General features: G+C 44.6%; 1 protein-coding gene across 5 annotated transcripts in view; it reads left to right on the top strand.

Annotated features, from left to right (window-relative positions):
* The first annotated feature begins 2305 nt into the window (after positions 1-2305).
* dscamb (Down syndrome cell adhesion molecule b) overlaps positions 2306-21514 on the top strand; it is a 134216-nt gene continuing 115007 nt past the window's right edge. For 2 of the 5 annotated variants that reach the window (XM_067594383.1, XM_067594384.1), the window contains exon 1: positions 2354-3191. In XM_067594383.1, coding sequence (XP_067450484.1) covers positions 3149-3191 — 43 coding nt within the window. In that variant the 5' untranslated portion in view covers positions 2354-3148. Of the gene's footprint in view, positions 3192-21514 lie in introns of all 5 variants that reach the window. The other 3 variants (XM_067594386.1, XM_067594382.1, XM_067594385.1) reach the window with 3 other exon arrangements.

Genomic DNA, 21514 nt, shown 5'->3' with positions numbered 1-21514 from the left:
ATGTTGCCAGCTAGCTAGTTGGCTAATAAACCGAGCTAAGCAGCAGAAGGAAACGGTTCATTGCACCCTGAGTGAAGTGAGTGATTGATGACAGATTGACATGATGTGTCACAGTCACATCTGAGTTTCTATTGGCCCAATGCTAAAGTGGATGGGAGTAATGGACACAGTGTTGGTTACGTACCATAATCCCAGTTTCTATGAGTATAGGTGTACTTGTTTTATTGCACAGCTTGGCGTAAGTAACTTATAGCAAATTATTTACCTCCTGGCTATGGGGTCTGCAGGCCCCACTGTGAGAACTACTGCTCTGCAGTATGTAGCCCCCCCCTGCACGTTACCCTGTGTGCTGGGGTGAAAAGAGCAGTCGAAACCAAGCTTGATTGTTCCATCTGTGTGTTAGTGTTGGTTTTCACATCCCACACAAACAAGTATAACCTTTTGATTTGCATTTCTTTATTTATTACATTTCCTTTTTTACATTTTTTTAATTTCAGCTTCTCATGAAATCCTGTTTACTGAGCTAGATTATAGTAATGCCTCATTTCCTCTAAAATGTCAGATGGCACCCTCTAATTCCACGGATCCCCTCTCCCGATCCCTTGAACCCACAGCCAAATCTTTCTTCTTCTGTCTTTGAGTTTTATTTGTCTTTCCAGGCTATTAATGTCACCTTCAGTGTCAAAAAAAAAAAAATCTTCTACCATTTAACACTGCTGAGGGCTGAAGAAAGGAAAAGTACATGTTTTACTGGTCTGGTTGGTTACCTGCAGGGCATGAATATGCTTTGTGGCATCATACACCCTTTTTTGAACAAGACACTTAACTTTCTCTTTACCCTTGTGAAATTGCTTAGTGGTGAGTCTTGTGAGGAAAAAACTCCCATAAATGTTTAGTCACGTGGTATTGCATCCTTGGTCTTCAGTGATCATATCCCTACAGCCTGTCACTCCTAATGAACTTACTTGCTCGTCCATGCCAAAAATCCAGCGCTGAAACACTAGGACAGTGCTCCTAATCCACTTTAAATGACAGGCAGGATCTCTGACCCACTGCCCTGATTCGCCTGTGCTTTCTTCTCAGCGCTACAGGGACTTCAACTTGTTTGGGTTTATCTTACAGCTTAGGACATAGAGTAAACACTAGGTAAGTAAACATGTAAAACGAGCCCTTAATTTTTGGTGTGACAGTGGTTCAAAATTAGGAAATCTGTGATGAAAAAACAATTTAATTTGGGCCGCTGCTGAATAGATCAAACAGAAGTCCAAAAAAGAGAGAACCGCACCGTTTTTAAGGCAAGCTAGAACAGTGTGCTCTGGTACAGACTTCGGTACGTGCAGAACAGTGCACTGGAATGAGCACTGTAAGAGAGGCCGTTAGACAAGTGGACACAGACTGCAGACTAACATATATTATACTGCACTTAGAACCAGGAAAAGGTCAAATCCTGCTACAAAATTGTGCCTCCATCATTCTCAAATGAACACACAGAGATTAGACTAATTAGCTCTTTTAGACAAACACACTCACCATAAATAAAATGACAGACAGTGCTGTGTATCTGTTCACAGGAGTATTTATTATTTTCCTTTGTACACATTCAGAATTGTAAAGACTCTCTCGTCAGCCCTGATATAAGGACAGAAAAATGAGTATCCTGCGGTAAATAAACAGGATTTCACTTTCAGTATATTCTGTCATGTGGAATAGAGAATGAGATGCAGACTGCCCTGCTGGTTATATCACATTCAGTGTAGCCCTGCTCTGTGGACAGGCCCACAGGCTTCCACAGCCTACTATAGCTACACCCTTGACTTCAAGGCAGGCATTAAAATGGAGGGGTGGTGGTGTTGCTGGATTATGGGGTTTGAGGGAGGCGGTGTGTGTGTGTGTGTGTGTGTGTGCCTTTGGGGTGGGGGATGCTTTAGTTTAACCCTGTATTTTCTGCATCCACTGCCACTTTTCTTTCTATTTTCTTGTTGCAGAATTGTGAAACCACTTTAATCAATTTAAAAGTGTTATTCAATTAAGCACTTTTATTATTTTTCCTCCTTAATGCACAAAATATGCGTCATTGGATATCCTTGTATAATTTCTTTCCTAAAGGGAACTCCTCTCTGTCCTTATCCATATGAGAAACACCCTTATTCAGTAAATTCAGGACAAATCTGACATGTAACTCCGTATGCTGAGTGCACCTGCACGCCCGCAGACAGCGCCTTCTGTTTGTGCCGGTACATCGCCGTGCGTAAAAACGTTATGCTCGGTGGCTCAGTGCGTCAGGTGCAGCTCATTTCCTTAATGCAAATGCCCCACACACGCACTGCGCGCTCTCACACTCACCTCCAGTAGTACCTTGCCCTCAGGATCGACCGGTATCCGCCTCTGCTCCTTTAAGGCAATGAGGAATTAAAGCGTCTGCAGGGGCAGGGGAGAGGGTTATTCTGTGTAATGCTCAGAGAGTCAGTGTGGTGCGATTAGAGAGCGGCAGCGGGGAAGATGCGCTTGCTCGCCTCTTGCTGGACGCACAGAGGCGATGAAGATGATCTGACTTTGGAGTCTCTGATAAAAACCTGTTTTCATTCTTATTCTACCACCCTCTCCCCCTTGTTTGCTTCTTTGCTATTTTACTTGTTTTAATTTTCTAACATTTTTATTTTTTCCCCCCAAGGATGATCCGTCAGTCAGTTTATTTAGGATATCGGAGCTTCTGACATTTTTGTTTTTTTTATTTAAAGATTTAGTTTAGCCAGTTTTGGCATTCATTTTTGTTTCAGGATTCGCTCGTACCCGGCTCTGACTCAGCATCACACACACCTGGGGTTCACCCCTTCAGCATCCTTTTGAATAACAGGGAGAAGCAGCAAGACGCGGAGCAGAGGAGGAGAGTCTGAGCACAGCTCTCCCCAAGACAATCACTGAGGCTCATTTATGTTCCAAGCGCAAAGAGAGGGCTCAGAAAAAACACATCAGAGTGAAACGGAAAAAGTAGGAAGGAGATATTAAAAGTAGAGACTTGGACCGGCTTGCTTCAAGACAGTGGCAAATGTTTAACCTTACCCCAAGCGCACAGGAGAGAAACCCAGGGAGGCACCGGTCGGAGGAAGAAGAGAAAGCATAGCTTGGGGGGGATTGAACGGAGCAGGGCATGTGGATATTGGCTTTTATCTTTTTCCAGAGCATCTTGAATGGTAAGTTTCGGCTCGTCTTTTTTTTTTTTTTTTTTTTTTTATATATATATATATATTAGTGCTCATTCCCTGATGCAGAAGGCAAATCACTGGTAGACAGCTAAGTGACTGGAGAGGGAGGATGGAGGTCACCTGTGACCCACATGAAATGGATTTTATATGGTTGTCAAAAGGCTGACACCCTTGATAGAGGGAGAGAGACAGGGCGAGGCATGAATTACCTTTTAAATCCTTCAAGCTCTCCTACAAACCAGCAGACACATCTCTGGCCTCCAGATATATATCCTGAGCTAGATGAAATAAAACATACAATTTATGTTTGTTTCTCCCTCTATTTAATTGATTAATTGGATATGTTTGGTTAGATGTAATTTTATAAGTTTTAATTGTGCTCATTCACATCCAGTGAATGTGATTTGTTTGTTTTTATTTGATGCCTGATGATACTTATTCTGTCACAACCTTGTTCCACTGTGGCCCTTAGTAATAAGTGACGTATTTGATATAATGGACATTTGGTTTAACCCTTTCCCCCTCCCCCCCAGTGAGCATATTTTTCAAGTTCAAAGTGGCCTAAATTAATGTAATACATGACAAGGGTCAAATCATACACATATATATGAGACAGTAATTCCAATTTTCATTTTAAACACATTTGAAATAAAATATTCAAATATATTTATGGCTCTATCAGAATGTATTTTTGAACACAGCTTTATATTATTTGCCTTGAAATGCAGTTTGTAGGAAGAAATTAACACCATATTGTTTATGTTAATAATTAAAAAACAACAAAGTGCAACGTTGTGGATGAGACACATTCCACCGAGGTCACATTTTTCAGGAAATGCAAAGGTAGTTCAAAATACACACACACACACACACACACAAAATGTGAAATACATTTTCCATTCAAATAGTTGAAAGCTTCATTCTACATTCAAATACTGTATTCAAAACCCAGATTTGGATGTGTGTCTTGTCTGTGTTTTCTTGCACACATGTGTGTTTGCGTGAGTGCATGTGCACCAGTGCACACATGCATGCGGCTGAGGTTGTGCACGCATATTCGTGTGCTCATATAGTGTATCTATAATCAATAGCAGAAAATTGATACAGTTTATTGCATTCACTTATTGGCCAGAGCCCCTTCTACAGGGAGGGATTATGGCTGACTGGGTGTGTACGAAAACAGGGGGAAGAAAAAGGGAGAGTCGTTGAAGGAGAGGGAGGAGGAAAGAAAATGGAAACATGTCTGTGAGAAAATATATCGGGGTGAGAAGATGGGGATTGTTCACATATTTAAACAACCTCAAACCCGCAGTTGGCTGCGTTTGTATCACAGGGTCAAGAAAAGCTGAATTCACAAAGCAAAAATTTGGGGAAGTGGGGATTTACAGGTATGAATACATTTCAACCACATCGAGGGGCAGCGATGTGATACGGTGTGTCCCCGAAATGGATTTTCCCTTCTGGCCGGGATGATAAAATAAGGCTTCGAAATGGATTTTTGTTTCTGTGTCATGTCTTTTTCAGTGCTGAGGCAACCCTCAGTCGGTAGCGTTTATTGACATTGACTCCATGTAAAATGGTATCTCCCTCAGTCCAGCTTGTGCAGAAACTCATAAAGGAACAATAAGGAATCCTCATTAATCATAATCATCTGACTCTGACATTAGATCAACTGCTATGCAAGACTGTGTCCGTTTATTGCATAAGGGATTATTGAGGAGGCCTGTGGCAAACAATTGATAGGGATTAAGCAGTAGACGGCGTTGAGTGCAGACATTACACTTTTTGTGTCAGTCATTTGCAGTGCAATCGTTTTTTTTCTTTTTTCTTTTTTTAAAGAACGGGTTTTTGCTGTTTGCGTTGTCATTTTATTTGATTTCTCCGTCGCTGTACAGGAGCTTTGCTATATGACTTTGTCCTCTGTGGATGGATGTTTTGTTGATTATCATGAAAATGAGGTGTTCATCGGCTGAGCAGGCGTTGTCAGAATGAATGAATGACCTTGTAGATAGAAGCCAGCACAGCGATTGGATTCCAGACAGTTCTTGCTGTTTCAGAGTTAGGCCTATCACATGCTCACTGGCCTGTCTCTATGGTAACCTCCTTAATGGGTGTCAGGGGCTGAGTCCGAAAACGTTCACTCATTCACTATACGGGGTATTCTATGTAGAAAACTATATAGTGTGTTGTTGTCTGGTGGCAAAAAAAGATATCAGACATTCAGGTCTTGAGCATGACGGTTGTTGGTTAGTGTCTTATGCTTGTTTACTACTTTCTGCATTGCATTGTGGGATCATTTTTGTCCATTGTATAGGGTGAAATAATTCATCCAAGACGACTCCGCAGCACTACAAAATGGCAGACCCTCTCACTATATAGTGGACTGTATGAGGTGACCTGGAAGTACTTGTTGAGGAGCTAATAACATCCTGTCATATCAGCGCATCCATAAGTGATAAGTGGCATACAGGTGGCTGCCTAGTTTTTCTTTTTCCTCACTGCATTGTGTTAATTTCACTGCACTTATATCAGCTCAGTGAACATAGCAACCGATTAAAAAAACACCCATGTTTGCTAAAAATGTCAAATTTGAATCACGTTCAAGTCCTGTCAAAAGGAAGCAAAATCACAGTCTGATAGATCATTCTTCTGTCATGTTCCAGACATTCAAAACATATTCAAAAATGCTTAATCTGTTCAACAGGCACATGTATTTCTTGTATTCTATCTAAGATCTTATGCTTTTGCTATTTTCTGTCTATCAAAGTACAATCTATAAATTCAGTCATCAGTACAGGATAGGAAACATATTAAATATCTCTCCCTGAAAGCTGCCTCTAGGCAAAACCACAGCAAGCTAAACTGGCCTATTCAAATTTTCATTGCAAAGATATAACGAGAGAAGGCTCCTCGCACAGTCCCCGTGAAGACTGCGATGATTTGTAGACATGCACACATGACTTAACCTGATACTCGCGACTTAAAAGGACTTAATCTTGTATGTGTTCAATAAATGAGCATTTACACAAAGGTCAGGGGATCACGCAATCAAATTTTGATCTCAATTAGCTCTGACCTTTCTTGGAGTAAAAGCAGATCCACTTCGGAATAAGGAGGCTCCTCCAGAGCATCTAACCCAGTGTAGCTTACAGTACAGAAAATAGCTGCCAACATCAGTTAGCCTACCAATTTTACATGACCTCACATTATTAGCAACCTGAAACAGTGGATGAAAATGCTATGGGGACTGGAGTGGATAGATAGATTGAACTTGGCTGCGAGTGGAAAAGGGGGAACCGGAGTTTGCATGGTAATAAATCTACATGAAGGCAATGAAGGCAGTGCACTGATGAGAGCCACATTTGTTGGAAGGGTGAGGTGCTCCTCAAGTGTGTGTAAAGTCGTGTGTAGCGTCCAAAGATCAGTGGCCTCCCAATTGGCCAAAGTGGCCCTGCACAGACTTCATAAAGGAAAGAAGTGAAATCTGATTGGCTTTATATCTGCACTCACAGCCATCAGTCTGTTTACTAATTACCAATTAGGGTTTGGTTGCAGAAGCGGTATCACAGCTCATGAAATTAAATTACACCTTGAAAACATGTAGCATACGGTCAAGTGATAGATCATCTTGTGCAGTATTACTCTGATATAAATATCTAATGGGCTAAATTAAGTTTACAAACCCACTTAACTCTTGCTCACTTGTGTGAGTTATAAGAGGGTTTGTTGGGTTACATTCTGAACTCTGTGTGTGATTGCAGTTGAAAGGGCTGCTAATGTTGGGTAATGGATACCCTGATGTGTGATCATAATAGATATCCCCTAGTTCATACATCCTAGCTGTATAATGAGGGCTACTCTACTGTACCGTACCTCCTCGAGCATGTTTAGCTCTCTAATTAGGAGCCAGCTTTGGCGACTAGTGTGTGTGTGTGTGTGTGTGTGTGTGTGTATGTGCGCTGCATTTCACGCAATGTAAAATCTAATTACCGATCACACTGTGTCTGTCTGGATTCCACTGAATCAGAGGTGTAATTGCGCAAGCCCACGTGTAAATGTCTCTTGCATTAAAATGTTAACGATATCATTTAGCATCTGCAGGGAAGAGCAGAAAAGCCCTCAGCACCCAGATGTAGGTGTTTGATCATGCGTGCAAAGTGAGGTTGTAGTACATCTGGCGGGGGTTTCCCTCTCAGACGGGTTCTCAGTAGAGAGGATGTTTTTAATTCACTCAGCACCTGTCAAAGTGACATGTCATATTACTGTGCTGCACTGCACAGGTACTGTAGTGGAGGAGTTGGTGTAAAAGCTTTATCTGACAGTTTAAAACAGGCTAAGTCAAGAAAGAGGCACATTTGCTCTCATGTGCAAAAGTGCTTCTATCTCGATTTAGTTTCAAAGAAAAGAATTCAAGAAGAAGGGTGTAGAAATTTAGAAAAAAGAGCCATCCTAAGACGTGAGCGATCTTTCTGCAAAACCCTCCATCAACTTAGTCTTGTAATGCCAAGATTTCCAGCCTGGTGCTGATACACTGCAGAAAAATAACAGACTAACCTGGCATGCAAAACTTTCGTGATTTACTTTCAAAAACTAATTTGTGCTTTATACTTCTTGGTTTTTCCACTTGCTATGAACCAAAGACTGTTTTTACTGAAAAATGTCATTTCTTTGTCATTGGTGGATTGAACAACACATTTCTTGTCTCCCATGGAAACCAACTCAAACACTTGAGTTATCTTTATCATAATCCAAAACACTGCAACACAAAGGTTGGTCTTGTTAGGTGGAAGGTGAATGCAGGCCAAATCATCTGCACCTAAACTGCAGGAGCAGCAGTAAACTAACCATCAGAGATATGACCAACACACACAGAATGTAAGAGGCTGTTAAATGTAGCTAATGGACAAGTAAACTAATATGATGGTCTTTTGTGGTAACATTTGAAGTGTTGATAAATTGACTTCAAAGTTCATGTCATTCACTTTATTTTGTCTACATTCTGAACAATAAATGAATATTTTAGGTTGTAATGCTGCATGAGCTTTTGTGCTGACAACATATAAAGTGGTCTACAGTTTATACAAGTCACAATAACATTTAATACAATAATATAATAACATTTTGATATTTCCTTTCTGTCCTGTTTACCTCATATTAACCCTGTCTCGTAGAAATTATGTTTTTATATCCAGAAGGGCTGCATAATATATCATGACATACATTTATATACCACTATAGAAATGCAATGGAACTTAGATTACCTTTTTTATTAACCAAGTCAAAAATTTTTTATACCGAATGTATCTGTAAACTGACATATTTCATTTTTTCCCGCAACAATATCCACTTATAGTAACTAAATCATGATTTATAGTTATTTTTAGGTGTTCATATCACCTGGTTAGTAGAGAAAGATAGCGGTCTTAGTTAAATATTGGAGACAGGGCTCCTGCTCAGTATGTCAGTTGTACATCTGTGCACTAATATCCAGACAAATCTGTATAAATATATATTTACCCCGCAATTACTATAATATTGTCTGAAATTTCAATTTCTGGATAGACTTTTCTAACAGTACACAAGTGTCTGCAGTAAAAGCAGTGAACCCTCTGCTGAGTGAGTGTGCTGCACACTGTGCACTAGGCCCATAGTCTTTGTAGTGAGTGCCCCAACAGAGCTTTTGTTCATTGTAGAAGACAGGTGGCGGAGGTGTGATGAGTTTGCTATCCATCACCCACCAAGACAAACATTCATGCTGGACCTCATAAATACTGCCTCTTAATCCAGTCCTCCACATAGCAGAGCCAGGCTTTGAACTCAACACACTCTGAGGCCCAAGGCTGAATTGATCCCCGCGACTGGCCTGGGCATGATGCATGTGCCTGATGTATTGTGGCTCACTAACATGTCTACCATTCTGTCTCTTTCTCTCCCTTGCTGCCTTTGAGCTTGGCTTTCTCCTCTCATATTTCATGGACTTCTCCTGTAGATGCTAACCCTTTTTATAAAAAATAGTCGCGCTGCATGTCTCTTTGACCTCTTTGCAGTCTTCCACCCGTCGTATCTTTGCTGTAGATTTCTGTGTCTCAGTTTGATTTTATTCAAGACTGCATATCCAGGGGATATTTCACCCGTGTGTCTGATGCTCCACAGTCCGAATATTAAAGTAGGCTAAGGGATAACGGAGGAGGCAAAGCTGGATAGACAGAGTGACAGAAAGACAAATGGGTCCAGCTTGGTTTCTCGACACTGCTCTTTATTTTTAAACCTGGCACACATACTAAGATTTAAGACCAAGTTAGTGGCGGTTATTTTTAGCCGGCCATTTTTAAAGCGATGTCATCCTGTTGGAGTTGAGGTAAGGTGTGAGAGTGTGTGTGCATGTGTGTGTTAGAGATGTCTATAGTGGGTGCTTTATTGTGTGTGTTGCTGATGTTGATGTGCATGTGAAAGTACCTATATGTGCTTCTTGTGTGCATCGTGTGTACTTGCCTGTATGTGTGTGTGTTTAACCAGGGAGCTGGGTGGGTGGGTTAGGGCGTGACATGAAGTGCAGCCACAGGAGTCTGATTTATGTCCTTCCAGCCACTCATCGATCCCCCGGCCTGGTGTGAGACTGAGTGCATTGTCAATAATCTTAGCACTTTGTGGTATTCCTAGAATTCCCAGACCTCCTCTGCTCAGACCAAGGTGTGATGCTGCAGTAAGCCATCTTGTCCAAGATCAAATAAGAGGGCACAGGGCCTGGCAGCAGTGCATTTGATTGTAGGGTAGTCTAGCAGTGAATAGATCATTTTGCAGTGGAAGCACTGTTGTTGGATATGGAGAATTGGATGTATTGTTTGCACAAAGGGACGTAATTTGGACAGAGCCCTGCATGGGTCCCTAGAAGCATGTAGCTGTTTACAGGTTGCTAAGTGTCCCCATAGACTGTTGCCAGGATGAGGTCTATTATGTGTTGCTCTGTGTCTCTCTATCTAGACCATCCATCCCCACAAGTGATTATGCTAATTAGTGTTTGATCAGATGATTAAATTAAAACTCGATTCATCCAAAGTACTAAATGCTCAGAATACATTTGTGTCTGCTTGGCTGCCTGGCTTCACACGGCACGAGTCCCCCGGTGCTGCTGCCACTGGAGGAAAGGATGACCGGAGAGGAGAGGAGAGGAGAGGAGAGGATAAGAGGGGAAGAATAGTGCAAAACAATCTCTCCTTTTTTTTAAGGCAGTGGCACATAGAGAAAGAGAGTTGTAATAAAACAAGCTGGAGGGGGAGGCTGAGGGAGAGAGGAGGAGCAGAGATGGAGAGAAACGAGGCAAAGGAGAAAATAAGGATGTGTGTGTGTGTGTGTACGGTGGGGGCGGGGTAGAGGGGGAGTACTGAAAGGAGCCGTGCTGTGGTCCCCTAAGTGTTGAATAAACATGCTTGGTTTAGGGAAATGGCTGCGATAAATGTTTAATATGATAAGTCCATAAAGACGGTCAAATGAGTCTGGAGTATTAAAATGAGCATGGCACGCAGCAGCAGTAGCAGCAGCTTTAAAGGAGGAGGAGAAGGAGGGGGGAGGTGGGGGGGTGGTTGATAATGGCAGGCAGAGCTAACAGGATGAGGGCAGCCAGCTGCTGTGACATCAACATTAACACACTCCACCAGCTGCTGGTCACAGACGTTTCTTGGGCTAAACAGGGACAGTGGAACATCTTCAAAGGCCCACCATGGCCTGATAATGACATTATTACCTGTATGATATTAGTAACAAGCGCAGCATATTTATGTAGCACTTTTCAAAATCAACTTCAAAAGTGCTGCAAAAAAGGTAGAAAAAAACAACAACAATCAGCTGGAGTGAAGGGAAGACTTGCAGTAGTGGCGCAATTCAAGCCAATAGCTCGTTAAAAAGAAAATACAAAAGGAAAAATTGAATGCAAGAAAAAGAAAATTGGGATTTACAGCACATACAACAAGCAGCATTATACATATTAGCAAAATTACTGGGAAAAGATCATAAAGATTCAAGTAGAAAAGTGAACACAAGTTTAGAATTAAATCTAATAGCAACCCAGTCTCCTACAAACACATTTACAGTTTGTAACAGCAAATACATTTTGTAAGGAATGTGACGCCTCCTGAATTGCTTTTAATCAGCATAATGAATTTATAATAACATTTTGATGGACAAATTCACAAAATGTTGATATTGAATGTATCTGCAAATTGTTCAATGACAACGTATTTCATTTATTTTTCATACTAGCTCCTACAGTACAATATCCGCTCATAGCAACTAAGGCATAATATATAAAAAAACAACTTCATGCTTATGTTTTGGCACTCGCTGCACAAGGTTAAGATTAGGGAGATATTGTTTATGGTCTTGGTTCAATACAGAAAAAGTCCACTTGACGCACGCAGCAGGATGTATTTACTTCATTAATAATTAGAGTGAGAGAGATTAATCTAGTCGATTCATTGATTAGTCAATCAACAGAAAAATAATCGCCAACTATTTTGATAATGGATACATTATTTTCAGTCATTCTATAAGAAAAAAATGACCAAATTCTCAGGTTGCAGCTTCTTAAATGTAAATATTTTCTTGTTTCTTCGGTCTTCTATGATAGTAAACTGAATATCTTTTGGTAGTGGATTATTGGTCAAAACAAAACAAGACATCTTACGTTGCATCATGGGCTTTAGGAAACAGCGACTGACAGTTTTCTTCATTTTCTGACGTTTTATAGTCCAAACAACTGATCAATTCATTGAGAAAATTAGAGTCATTCATTTAAATTGAGGGATGAAATTCAGCATGTGGTCACTAATTGAGCTGAATCACCACCTCATAATTTAGAATATAAAAGCAGGACAGACAGTTAGTTTTGTCACCATTTCAGAAAAGTGCATAACAGTTTCAGGTGAAACAAGTGAAATAAGATCCTCGAGGGTCAAAGGCCATCTGTGTCAGGTCGTTCTTTTCATGTCGCAGCTCGTGTACAATGAAGCTTCTCTGGACAGTAAAACCTCCACTGACATTGTGTGTTACCTTAGCTGGCATGCAGGTGGACAGCGGTCATGTTAACCCACCATCAACAGCAACTCCTTTGAGGGCCCTTAACCTTAATGTTTGGTGACATAATAAGGTTGGTTGTCCACTATGTGCCATATCTGCTTGACTAACTGAGGTAAGGCTTCTGCCAACAGCAATCTGCACAATGAGAACGCTGCTGCTTAATCGTGTTATCAAGAGAGACGGTGTATGCTGACCATTAGATTAGTTTCGAAGCGATTCGATTACATCCACTCAAGTCTCAATCAGACATGTTTGAGTATCATAGTAAATTACAAAGAGGATCTCAAAGGATAGAAGTTTCTGAGGCTCACCGTTCATAGTGATGATACACCAACTGAACTTTACTCATCATCAAAAATATGACCAAAGCTAAAGTTGAATCGTAGCCTAAATGCAGCAGTGGTTTATTTGGTGCATAAACATGTTTTGACATATGTGTAGTTGTCAAGAGAGATGTTAAATCATTAACAGGCAGTAGATATATTTGTTGAAAAGGGTTTTTTTCTGCGTGTGTGAGAGAGAGCAAATTGTAAACCTGGATATCATTGTTAAATATTTAACAAATCTCTATTCATGATTATCAGATTATATTTCTGTTCACCTCTGCTCATGTTCAACAATATCACACATGAATGTATTGGTTGGTTTGGTTTAATACTGGGTATTTTCTTTTAGTAAAATCATATTGAAATGTATGAAAGTTGTATTTCCTTACAGTTTTCTATTTGAAAACTCAAACCAAAACCAGTTATGAAATATAATTTTAGACTTTAATTAGGCAACAAACTTAATATCACATATGCAGTTTGGTACACTTCCATTTAATTATTAAATGTGATTTTTAAGAATATAGTCCTACACTACCGCACTCAAGTGTCAGTGTGATACCTCCTGGCAAACCACTATGCTGCAACTCAGTAGACTGAATAAACCATAAAATATATTTATAAATATATTCACACAAGCCTAATCCACTGTCACATGGATTAGCATTAGCTTTCTATAAATACAGTTTTTATTCTTGTTAATTAGGTTGAGAAGCGGCAGCAACACAGTACTGCTCTCCCCAGTTTCTTGGTAAAATTAGAAAATGATTTTAATTAACGGGTAAGATTGCAGGTGTTGAAATTCAAAATAATCTGAATCAAGTTTAATTGGAAAGGCTGCGATACAGTAGATCAGAACAGTTTTCTAGATTCACATGGTGACAGCCAACTCAGACAGACAGTCAACCTGTGCATCACTTTTTATGTAGTCTTTGTTTTATTTACTTTATTACAGACATGGATTTCCCTCCACTTGTTACATCACAGAGCAATATTAGATTTATACTAGCAGTAGTTTTTATTCATCATCAGCAGCAGCAGAGGGAGCTGCTATAGTTTGCTACAGTATAATCCCTCATCAGATCCTCTCTCATGCACTCATCATCATCAGCAGCAGCAGCATAATTTAGATATCAATGTCTTTATCGTTCAGATTTGCTAACTGAGAAACAGTCCAGGGTCTCTGGCTTCCCTTGATGAGACAGGCAGCCACTCTGGCCCATTTAAGACATGAAAATAGACCGGGGAGGAGGAGGCTCATCTGCTGTGGGGGCCTCGTTTTAGCGTTGCCCGCCCCTCCTAGACATCAGAGGACAGATCTGTCGGTGTGGATCAGCAGCTTGCATACAGCCAACCCTTTCTACTGTCACAGCACTGCTTAATATTCATGAGAGCAAATTGGAAGACAGTCATTTAACTTCCGTGCATGGTGTATTGCCTCTGGGCAGATCAGATCAGTGGGAATGCTTATTCACACTGGACTGCCTGGCCCCGACTGGTTGTTATCTGCCTGTCTCAGGACTTCTAGCTACTTTACGTTATTTTCAGGTTCAAGATCTTGTACATATGGTTAAATTTACTTTGGTGAAGCATGATTTCCAACATTTTTAATCAGATTAAACAAAAAAGACCTGTACTGATTTTTAAAAAAAAATTGGGTCAAAGCTGCTGTGTAAATTCAGCCAGTGAATACAGCTTGATCACATGCTTTAGTACAGCATGCATCATACCAGTGCTGCTATCCATAAATCCACAGAGTGGAAACAGGAATTTGTTAAGGTGGAAAATTGCTCTTTGGCTACTGTGAGTCTTGAATGTCAGCGAGCCAGGTATGATCTCCACGTCCCAGGCAGACTTGCCCTGAGGGCACAGAGCAGAGAGCTGCTTTAATTACCCAGGGTTCCTGCTGTCACATTGTCACTGTGAAGCACCCGGTGCCACGCTGCCGTGCCGTGCTGAGTCCCCCTGCCGTAGCGGCGATGACAACTCAGACAATGGCTCTACTCGCTCAACAGATGCAACACAAGTGCCCTCTGAAATATGGGAAGCTGAATCAATCCCACTGTCTCTCTGATTCTCTCTTTGCCTCTTGTTAACCTTTCCTGCTTCAGCGTCCAGACCGTGGTCGGGAAGCACAGGGGAGACTTAGTTTACTGCTCCAGGGCCGAAGTCACCGCTAACTTCGGGGTTAACTCCCTCCACTTTATCAACAGGTAGCAAGCAAGAAACGGGAACTCAGCTTCAATCTTGAGGAGTTGCAGCATTTATTCTCTGTCAGAACAGCTCGAACTGTACATACACTGTACTATTACTGTCACAGCTAACTGCTAACTTAACTCTCTCTCTTACTGCTCCGGTCGCCCCTAACACAGTCACACACGCTCGCTCTCTCGCTCTCGCTCGACCACACACATGCGTCATGCGCACTTCCTATGCACTGTGGCTATTTCTTAAAGAGACTACGCCACTCGTATAACACTACCCCCACTCTGGATGGCATTACCCCATAATTCCACTCCAGCACAATGATACACATCAACATTTTTTTTCTTTTACAGGTATACAGTCCTCATTTGTAAAGAGTCCATCTGAAAGGATCCAATGTAACTAGCATATTTACAGTCCATTGTAGGAGGGAACTAGCGACAGGTGCAGTTTCTCAGTGCAAATATGAACATGTAGCAGTCTTTCTTATAGGGTGCACACATCACAGCCTAGCATAATAAACTCTGGAAGAGACATTAATAACACTTACTACACAGGCATGAACTTATCTGAGCCCTAAACGGCGACCGGGAGCATATGAAACTAACTTCACTGCATAAAGGTGTTCCCTTAACAGAAAAATACAGTTGTATCACAGTGGATAATTATTATCAAACAAATACTCCTCAAGTTTCTTTTTTTTTTTATAAATGTAGTTAACATATGAAATAACAATTAGCTCCAACAGTAGCAAACAGTACATGACATTTCCCCTCATTCTTTTTCTCTTAACACTGTGAATTGTCCTTTAACCCTCGGAACTGTCCATCAACTGTCCTTAATGAGCCACCCACTCACCATACCTGGCCGGGGGCCTACGACGGCGGCTTGGTCTTCGATGACGACGACCCACCCCTCCACCCCCACTATCCTGAAAGTCCCTGGGGGAAGGAAAGTCCGGGTGAGGAAGGTTTGAGGGGGGGGAGGTAGCAGATGCAGGGGTGTGCCCTGCTGGATCTGGTGGAGTGCTGCCGGAGGTCTCCTCCGTGTCCGCGTTGGAGAAGAGGCCAGAGAGCTCCAGGTCTGGGTCTGCAGAATCCGCGTCCAAGGCTGGAGGTGACACCTCCACCGGTGCCCAGCCCTGAGCCTGCTCCATGGCCCAGGTGTTGTCCATCAGCTCGCGGCTGCGATAGGGCTTCAGCTGATCATGGTGAACCACTTTCACTTTGGTTCTTGGGCCTTTCTGGATGCGATACACTAGGTCATCCAGCTGCCCTAGGATGAAGAAGGGGCCTTCATATGATGGGAGGAACTTCCTGACTCTGTTCTTGGCCTTCTTTGTGCCCTTGATGAGATACCACACCGCATCTCCGACCTGATACTGTGTGCGGCAGCAGTTCTTATCATACTGCCTCTTTGCACGTTTCACAGATTCACCGAGTGCATCCCTGGCGATTTGATGCGCCAGCTCCAGCCGCTCACGGAGGCGTTGAACATACTCAGGAGCAGAGGGGGCGGTTTCAGAGTCAGGGGGCAAGCCAGTTACGAGGTCTACCGGCTCACTCACTTCCCGGCCAAACATCATGAAGTTGGGGGTGAATCCAGTGGAACTGTGCCTTGTCGCTCTGTAGGCCATGACAGCATAGGGGATCATGAGGTCCCAGTCCCAGTGACAGCGCTCTGCTGTTGTGGCCAAAATCTTTTGCAGGGTGGCATTAAACCTTTCTACTTGGCCATCAGACTGAGGTCGAAAGGGCGTGGTGTGTGTTTTCTCGATACCGAACAGTGTGCACATTTTCTGGAACACTTCTGACTCAAAGTTCCGACCCTGGTCGCTGTGCAACATCTGTGGTGCCCCATAGCGACACACCCACTCAGAGGCCAGCACTTCAGCCACAGTTACTGCCTGGTCATTGGGTAAGGGGAAGGCTTCCACCCATTTTGTGAAATAGTCCTGTATCACGAGCACATAACGGTTCTTGCGCTCTGTCTCATTCAGTGGCCCCATAATGTCCAAGGCGACACGCTCCATTGGGGCTCCCACCCTGACGGTTCCCATGGGGGCCTGTGGTGCCTTAAGGGGCCTGGCTTTGGACGCACAGCTGGTACAAGTGTGGCACCAGAGTGCAACATCCTCTCTCATTCGGTACCAGTAGTATCGAGTCTGCAGCCGTGCCACAGTGCGCTCCACACCAAAATGTCCACCAACTGGTCCCTCATGCATCTGCTGCATGACGTCAGGCCGGAAGGTGCGTGGCAGCACCGCCTGTGGATAGTACTGGGTGTCATCCAAACAATAGAACCGCCTGACTAGTATTCCATCTCGGACGTAGAGCCGCTTCCACTGGCTCCAATAGGCCTTTGTGGCTGGACTGTGTGGGGAGACTGTATTCCATGAGGGACGCTCGCCACTGGCCTCCCTCCATGCCCTGATAGGCGCAATGTCTGGGTCAGCCTCCTGGGCCTGTTGCAGCTCTTCCAGGGACCAGCCAGGAAACAGTGCAGTCTCCCTGGTCCTAGTGAGATAGATTCTCTCAGGGGGCTTTAAATTGTCCATGTCTGTGTGTAAGGTTTCCTCTACCCCCACTGGAGTCACTGTTGTCACGGCTGGATGTCTCTCTACCCCCACTGGACTCTGCACCGCCTGGTTGATGTCAGAGTCCAACTCACACTGCACAGCTTGGTGCCTGAGGTTTGCTGGAAGAGGGGCGGGGCCCGGCAGTTTACATGGACAGTTCTGGCGACACGGCTTCCTGGAGAGGCTGTCTGCGTTGTTGTGCAGCCGGCCAGGGCGATGGATGATCTCAAAGTCGTACTCGCCGAGTCTCTCCAGCCATCTGGCGAGCTGTCCTTCTGGCTCCTTCATTTTCGTCAGCCACCGGAGACTGCTATGGTCAGTGCGCACGATGAAAGGACGCCCCAGGAGGTACTGCCGGAAATGTGACGTGAACTCCACCACAGCCAGAAGTTCCCGCCGTGTGGTACAGTAGTTCTGTTCAGCTTTAGACAGTTTGCGACTCCCATAGGCCAGCACACGCTCCCTGCCCTGCTGGACTTGTGACAGAACGGCACCGATGCCAACATCGCTTGCATCAGTGTCCAGTATCATGCTACCCTGGTCTAATGGGTAACCCAGGACTGGTGTGGTGGTTAGCAGGTGCTTAAGTCTGTCGAACGCCTCCTGGCATTCAGTTGTCCACTGGAAACGGGCGTACTTCTTGGTCAGGGCATGGAGGGGCTCTGCCACAGTAGCAAAGTCTTTTACAAATCGGCGATAGTATGATGCCAGGCCGATGAACTGACGAATCTCTTGGATGGACTTTGGTGTGGGCCACTCCTGCACCTTCTGGACTTTGGAGGGGTCAGTAACAACACCATCTGCCGAGACGATATGACCCAGGTAGGCTACTTGACGACGGAAGAGGCAGCATTTAGCAGGTTTGAGTTTCAGGTTAGCTTGGTGCAGCCTGTGGAAAACCTGGCCAAGTCGCTGCAACATTTCTGGCACATCCCGGCCCAGCACAATGATGTCGTCCAAGTAGACTAGACAGGTCTCCCACTGCATACCGGCTAAGACACGGTCCATCAGCCGTTGGAATGTCGCCGGAGCATTGCACAGTCCGAATGGCATGACATTCCATTCAAAGAGTCCACTCCTGGTGCAGAAGGCTGCCGCTCGGCGAGCTCTGGGGGTCAGTTCAACCTGCCAGTAGCCAGAGGCAAGATCCAGCGTGCTGAACCATCTGGCAGTGGAGAGAGTGTCAAGGGTGTCTTGGATGCGGGGCAGTGGGTAAGCATCTTTAATGGTACAGTCATTTAGGGCCCTGTAGTCTATGCAGAGGCGGTACGTCCCGTCTTTTTTACGTACCATCACTATGGGTGAAGCCCAACTGCTGTGGCTACGACGGGCCAGTCCAGCCTCCAGGCTCTGCTGTATTTGTTGGTCAGCATCCTGTAGTTTCTCCCCCGCCATCCGGCGCGGTGGCTGCTTAACTGGGACACCTGGCCGAGTCACAATGTCGTGCTGCACCAGGGACGTGCGGCCAAGGTCGCTGGGTCCAGTTGAGAACACACTGTCATAGGTGCACAGCAGCTGAGCTAGCTGGAGCTGCTCCTCTTTGCTGAGCTCGGCTGAACTCTGGTTGTAAAGCTCCTGCAGGTGCTGGGGAACGGTGGGATGTTCTGGCTGCTCTGGCTTGGCTGTGGTGGTGTCAGGCTGCAGGGCTTTTGCAGGTTGGAGGAACCCTGCGATGGCCCCCTTTTTGAGGGTTACAGCTGTATTGCCCGGATTAAAGATGCGTAGGGGTACAGCCTTAAAGGGGTGTGACTCCACCAGGACACGGGCAACTAGCACTCTATGTTTCTCAACAAAACCTTTGGTGGGGCTTAGCATCATCTCCCCCTTTACAGGTTCTCTAATGCGGGTCTGGCCTCTTACCACATACTCCCGCCCAGCCTCCAGTACCACAGTCCGGGCCACTCTCACTGCATGTGTCTTTGGTTTGCTTAGGGTGTGGAAGTATGGCACTTCCTCACCGAACAGTACAATGCGGTGGTTTCCAAAGTCCAGGCGTGCTTGGGCTTGGGTGAGAAAAGGGTGGCCCAGGAGGGCCTCGTCACTGGCAATGTCAGCAACCAGGAAATGCACGCTCACCTGCCGGTTATTGATCTGAACAGGGATGTGGGCCTCCCCCATCACAGGAACGTCTCCGGGCCCAACACCTAGCAGAGTCTTTACAACTGACGGCTGAAGTGGGGGACGGGCATCTGGGTGAATAGCATTATAATGGTGCAGAGGCAACACACTTTTCCGTGCTCCACTGTCTAGAACAGCACAGACATCCAGTTCATGCACTAGCATATGAATGCTCATTTCTTGATCATGGGTTTTAAGATGAAGCACAGTGGGCTCTGGGCAATCATGGGTGGCTGCTGGGGCTTGAATTCTGGTCATTTTCTTAGGGGAGGGGCAATTTCTTTTCATGTGGCCAATCCCAGAGCATTTATGACAACGAATATCCTCCCACTTAATATCCTTGCTGCTTTTCTGTGGAGTCGATGTGCGGTGGAAGTCCAAGGTTTTTGGCTTATAACTGACAGCTGGGGTGGCCACAACAGTCTCTGCTTCCTCTCCCTCAGTTCCTTCTCTAACCACAGCAGCACGGGACCTCCGTTCTGGTGTATTGTATGCCACTGATTGCATGAGGCTGGTGACCCGCGACACCGCCTGCTTGGTGGTTTCGTGGCGGCGTGCAATGTCATAAGCTTGGGCTAGTGTGCGGGGTCGCTGTTCTAATAGTTTCTGTACAATCTCTGCATCCCCTACAGCATTTGTAAAAACTTCAACGCCTATGGCGTCCTGCTCATTATCAGTCTTGTCACTGTAGGCTACTGACACTTGCTCATATATGTCATCCCTCAACACATGAAGAGCTTCACCTGGTTTGCGGACCCGCTGTCTCAGTTCAATGGCCACGGCAGCAGCGTGCTCTGAACAGGGGCCATAAGCAGTCTCCATCTCCTCCACCAGACGGCTGTAGTCCCACTGAGAAGACCGTGGATTTCTGTGGATTATTGCCCCTGCTGCACCCACCAGACAGAACTTAAGCTGAACAGCCATAGTCTTTTTGGACCAGTAATTTGCTTTAGCACAACTCTCAAACCGGTGAATGAACTCTTTCCATGGAGTGGTGCCATCATACTGACCAGGACGTAAGGTGGGGACTCTCTCCTTGTGATCATAGTCATCCTCACTTTCAGATGAAGGCTCATAGTATGTAGGACTGGGCTGGTGTGCACGTGACTTGGGCCGCTCACATTTGGGGAAGGAGTGCTTTAACTGCACAGTTTGATTATTGCCCTGCTCAAATGAATGTCCATAGTTAGTGTCTTTGAGTGAACAGCAGCAAGGGGTGTGCAACTGTGGGTATGTTGGGAGTGAAGAGTAACAGGGGACTGGTGTGCTCTGAGCAAAACTCCCTGGATGGGCTGATGCAAAGGGGTTTGCACTGGGTGTTGCAGTGGCCGCAGCTGATGGCAAAACTGTGCTGTATAGCTGTAATGGCTGGACATGGGCATGGTGATTGAGCACATGGGGGTACGAGTCTTTGCTTTTTGTGTCTGCCCCACAGTCTTGGAAGCAGTAACTTTCCCCGTCGGCATCAACAAAGGGATTAGTGCTCGCTAACTTTAGCCGAGCTGGCACATAAGATGTCTCACTCGTTTGCTGTTTCACTGTAACAGTCTCACTTTCACATAGAAAGGGGTTATAATGTCCATTATTTCCGTTCCTTTTACTCACATAGTCCGTTTTTATTTCCATTTCACTTACTGCAGTCAGTGACATGAACGGGTTGGAGTGACTGGTTACGTTTCCAGACTGATTATGCCTGTTATTGGCCGCGGTGCGCTGGTTAGCTGCCGCCATCTTAGCTTAGCTTCTTAGTCAGGCGGGGAAACACAGGAACTTTTGCGGACTTTTCCGGTTTATTTCACCGTTTTGCTCACCACTGTTGCTGCTTATCCTGTCGTCAGAGGGTCCCTTCGTGGTCGCCAGTGTTAACCTTTCCTGCTTCAGCGTCCAGACCGTGGTCGGGAAGCACAGGGGAGACTTAGTTTACTGCTCCAGGGCCGAAGTCACCGCTAACTTCGGGGTTAACTCCCTCCACTTTATCAACAGGTAGCAAGCAAGAAACGGGAACTCAGCTT

The sequence above is a fragment of the Thunnus thynnus genome, chromosome 7, assembly GCF_963924715.1.
Source record: "Thunnus thynnus chromosome 7, fThuThy2.1, whole genome shotgun sequence".
NCBI classification, from domain to species: Eukaryota; Metazoa; Chordata; class Actinopteri; order Scombriformes; family Scombridae; genus Thunnus; species Thunnus thynnus.
Note: the sequence above shows the minus strand (reverse complement) of the source record. Positions and strands in the feature narration are given on the sequence as shown.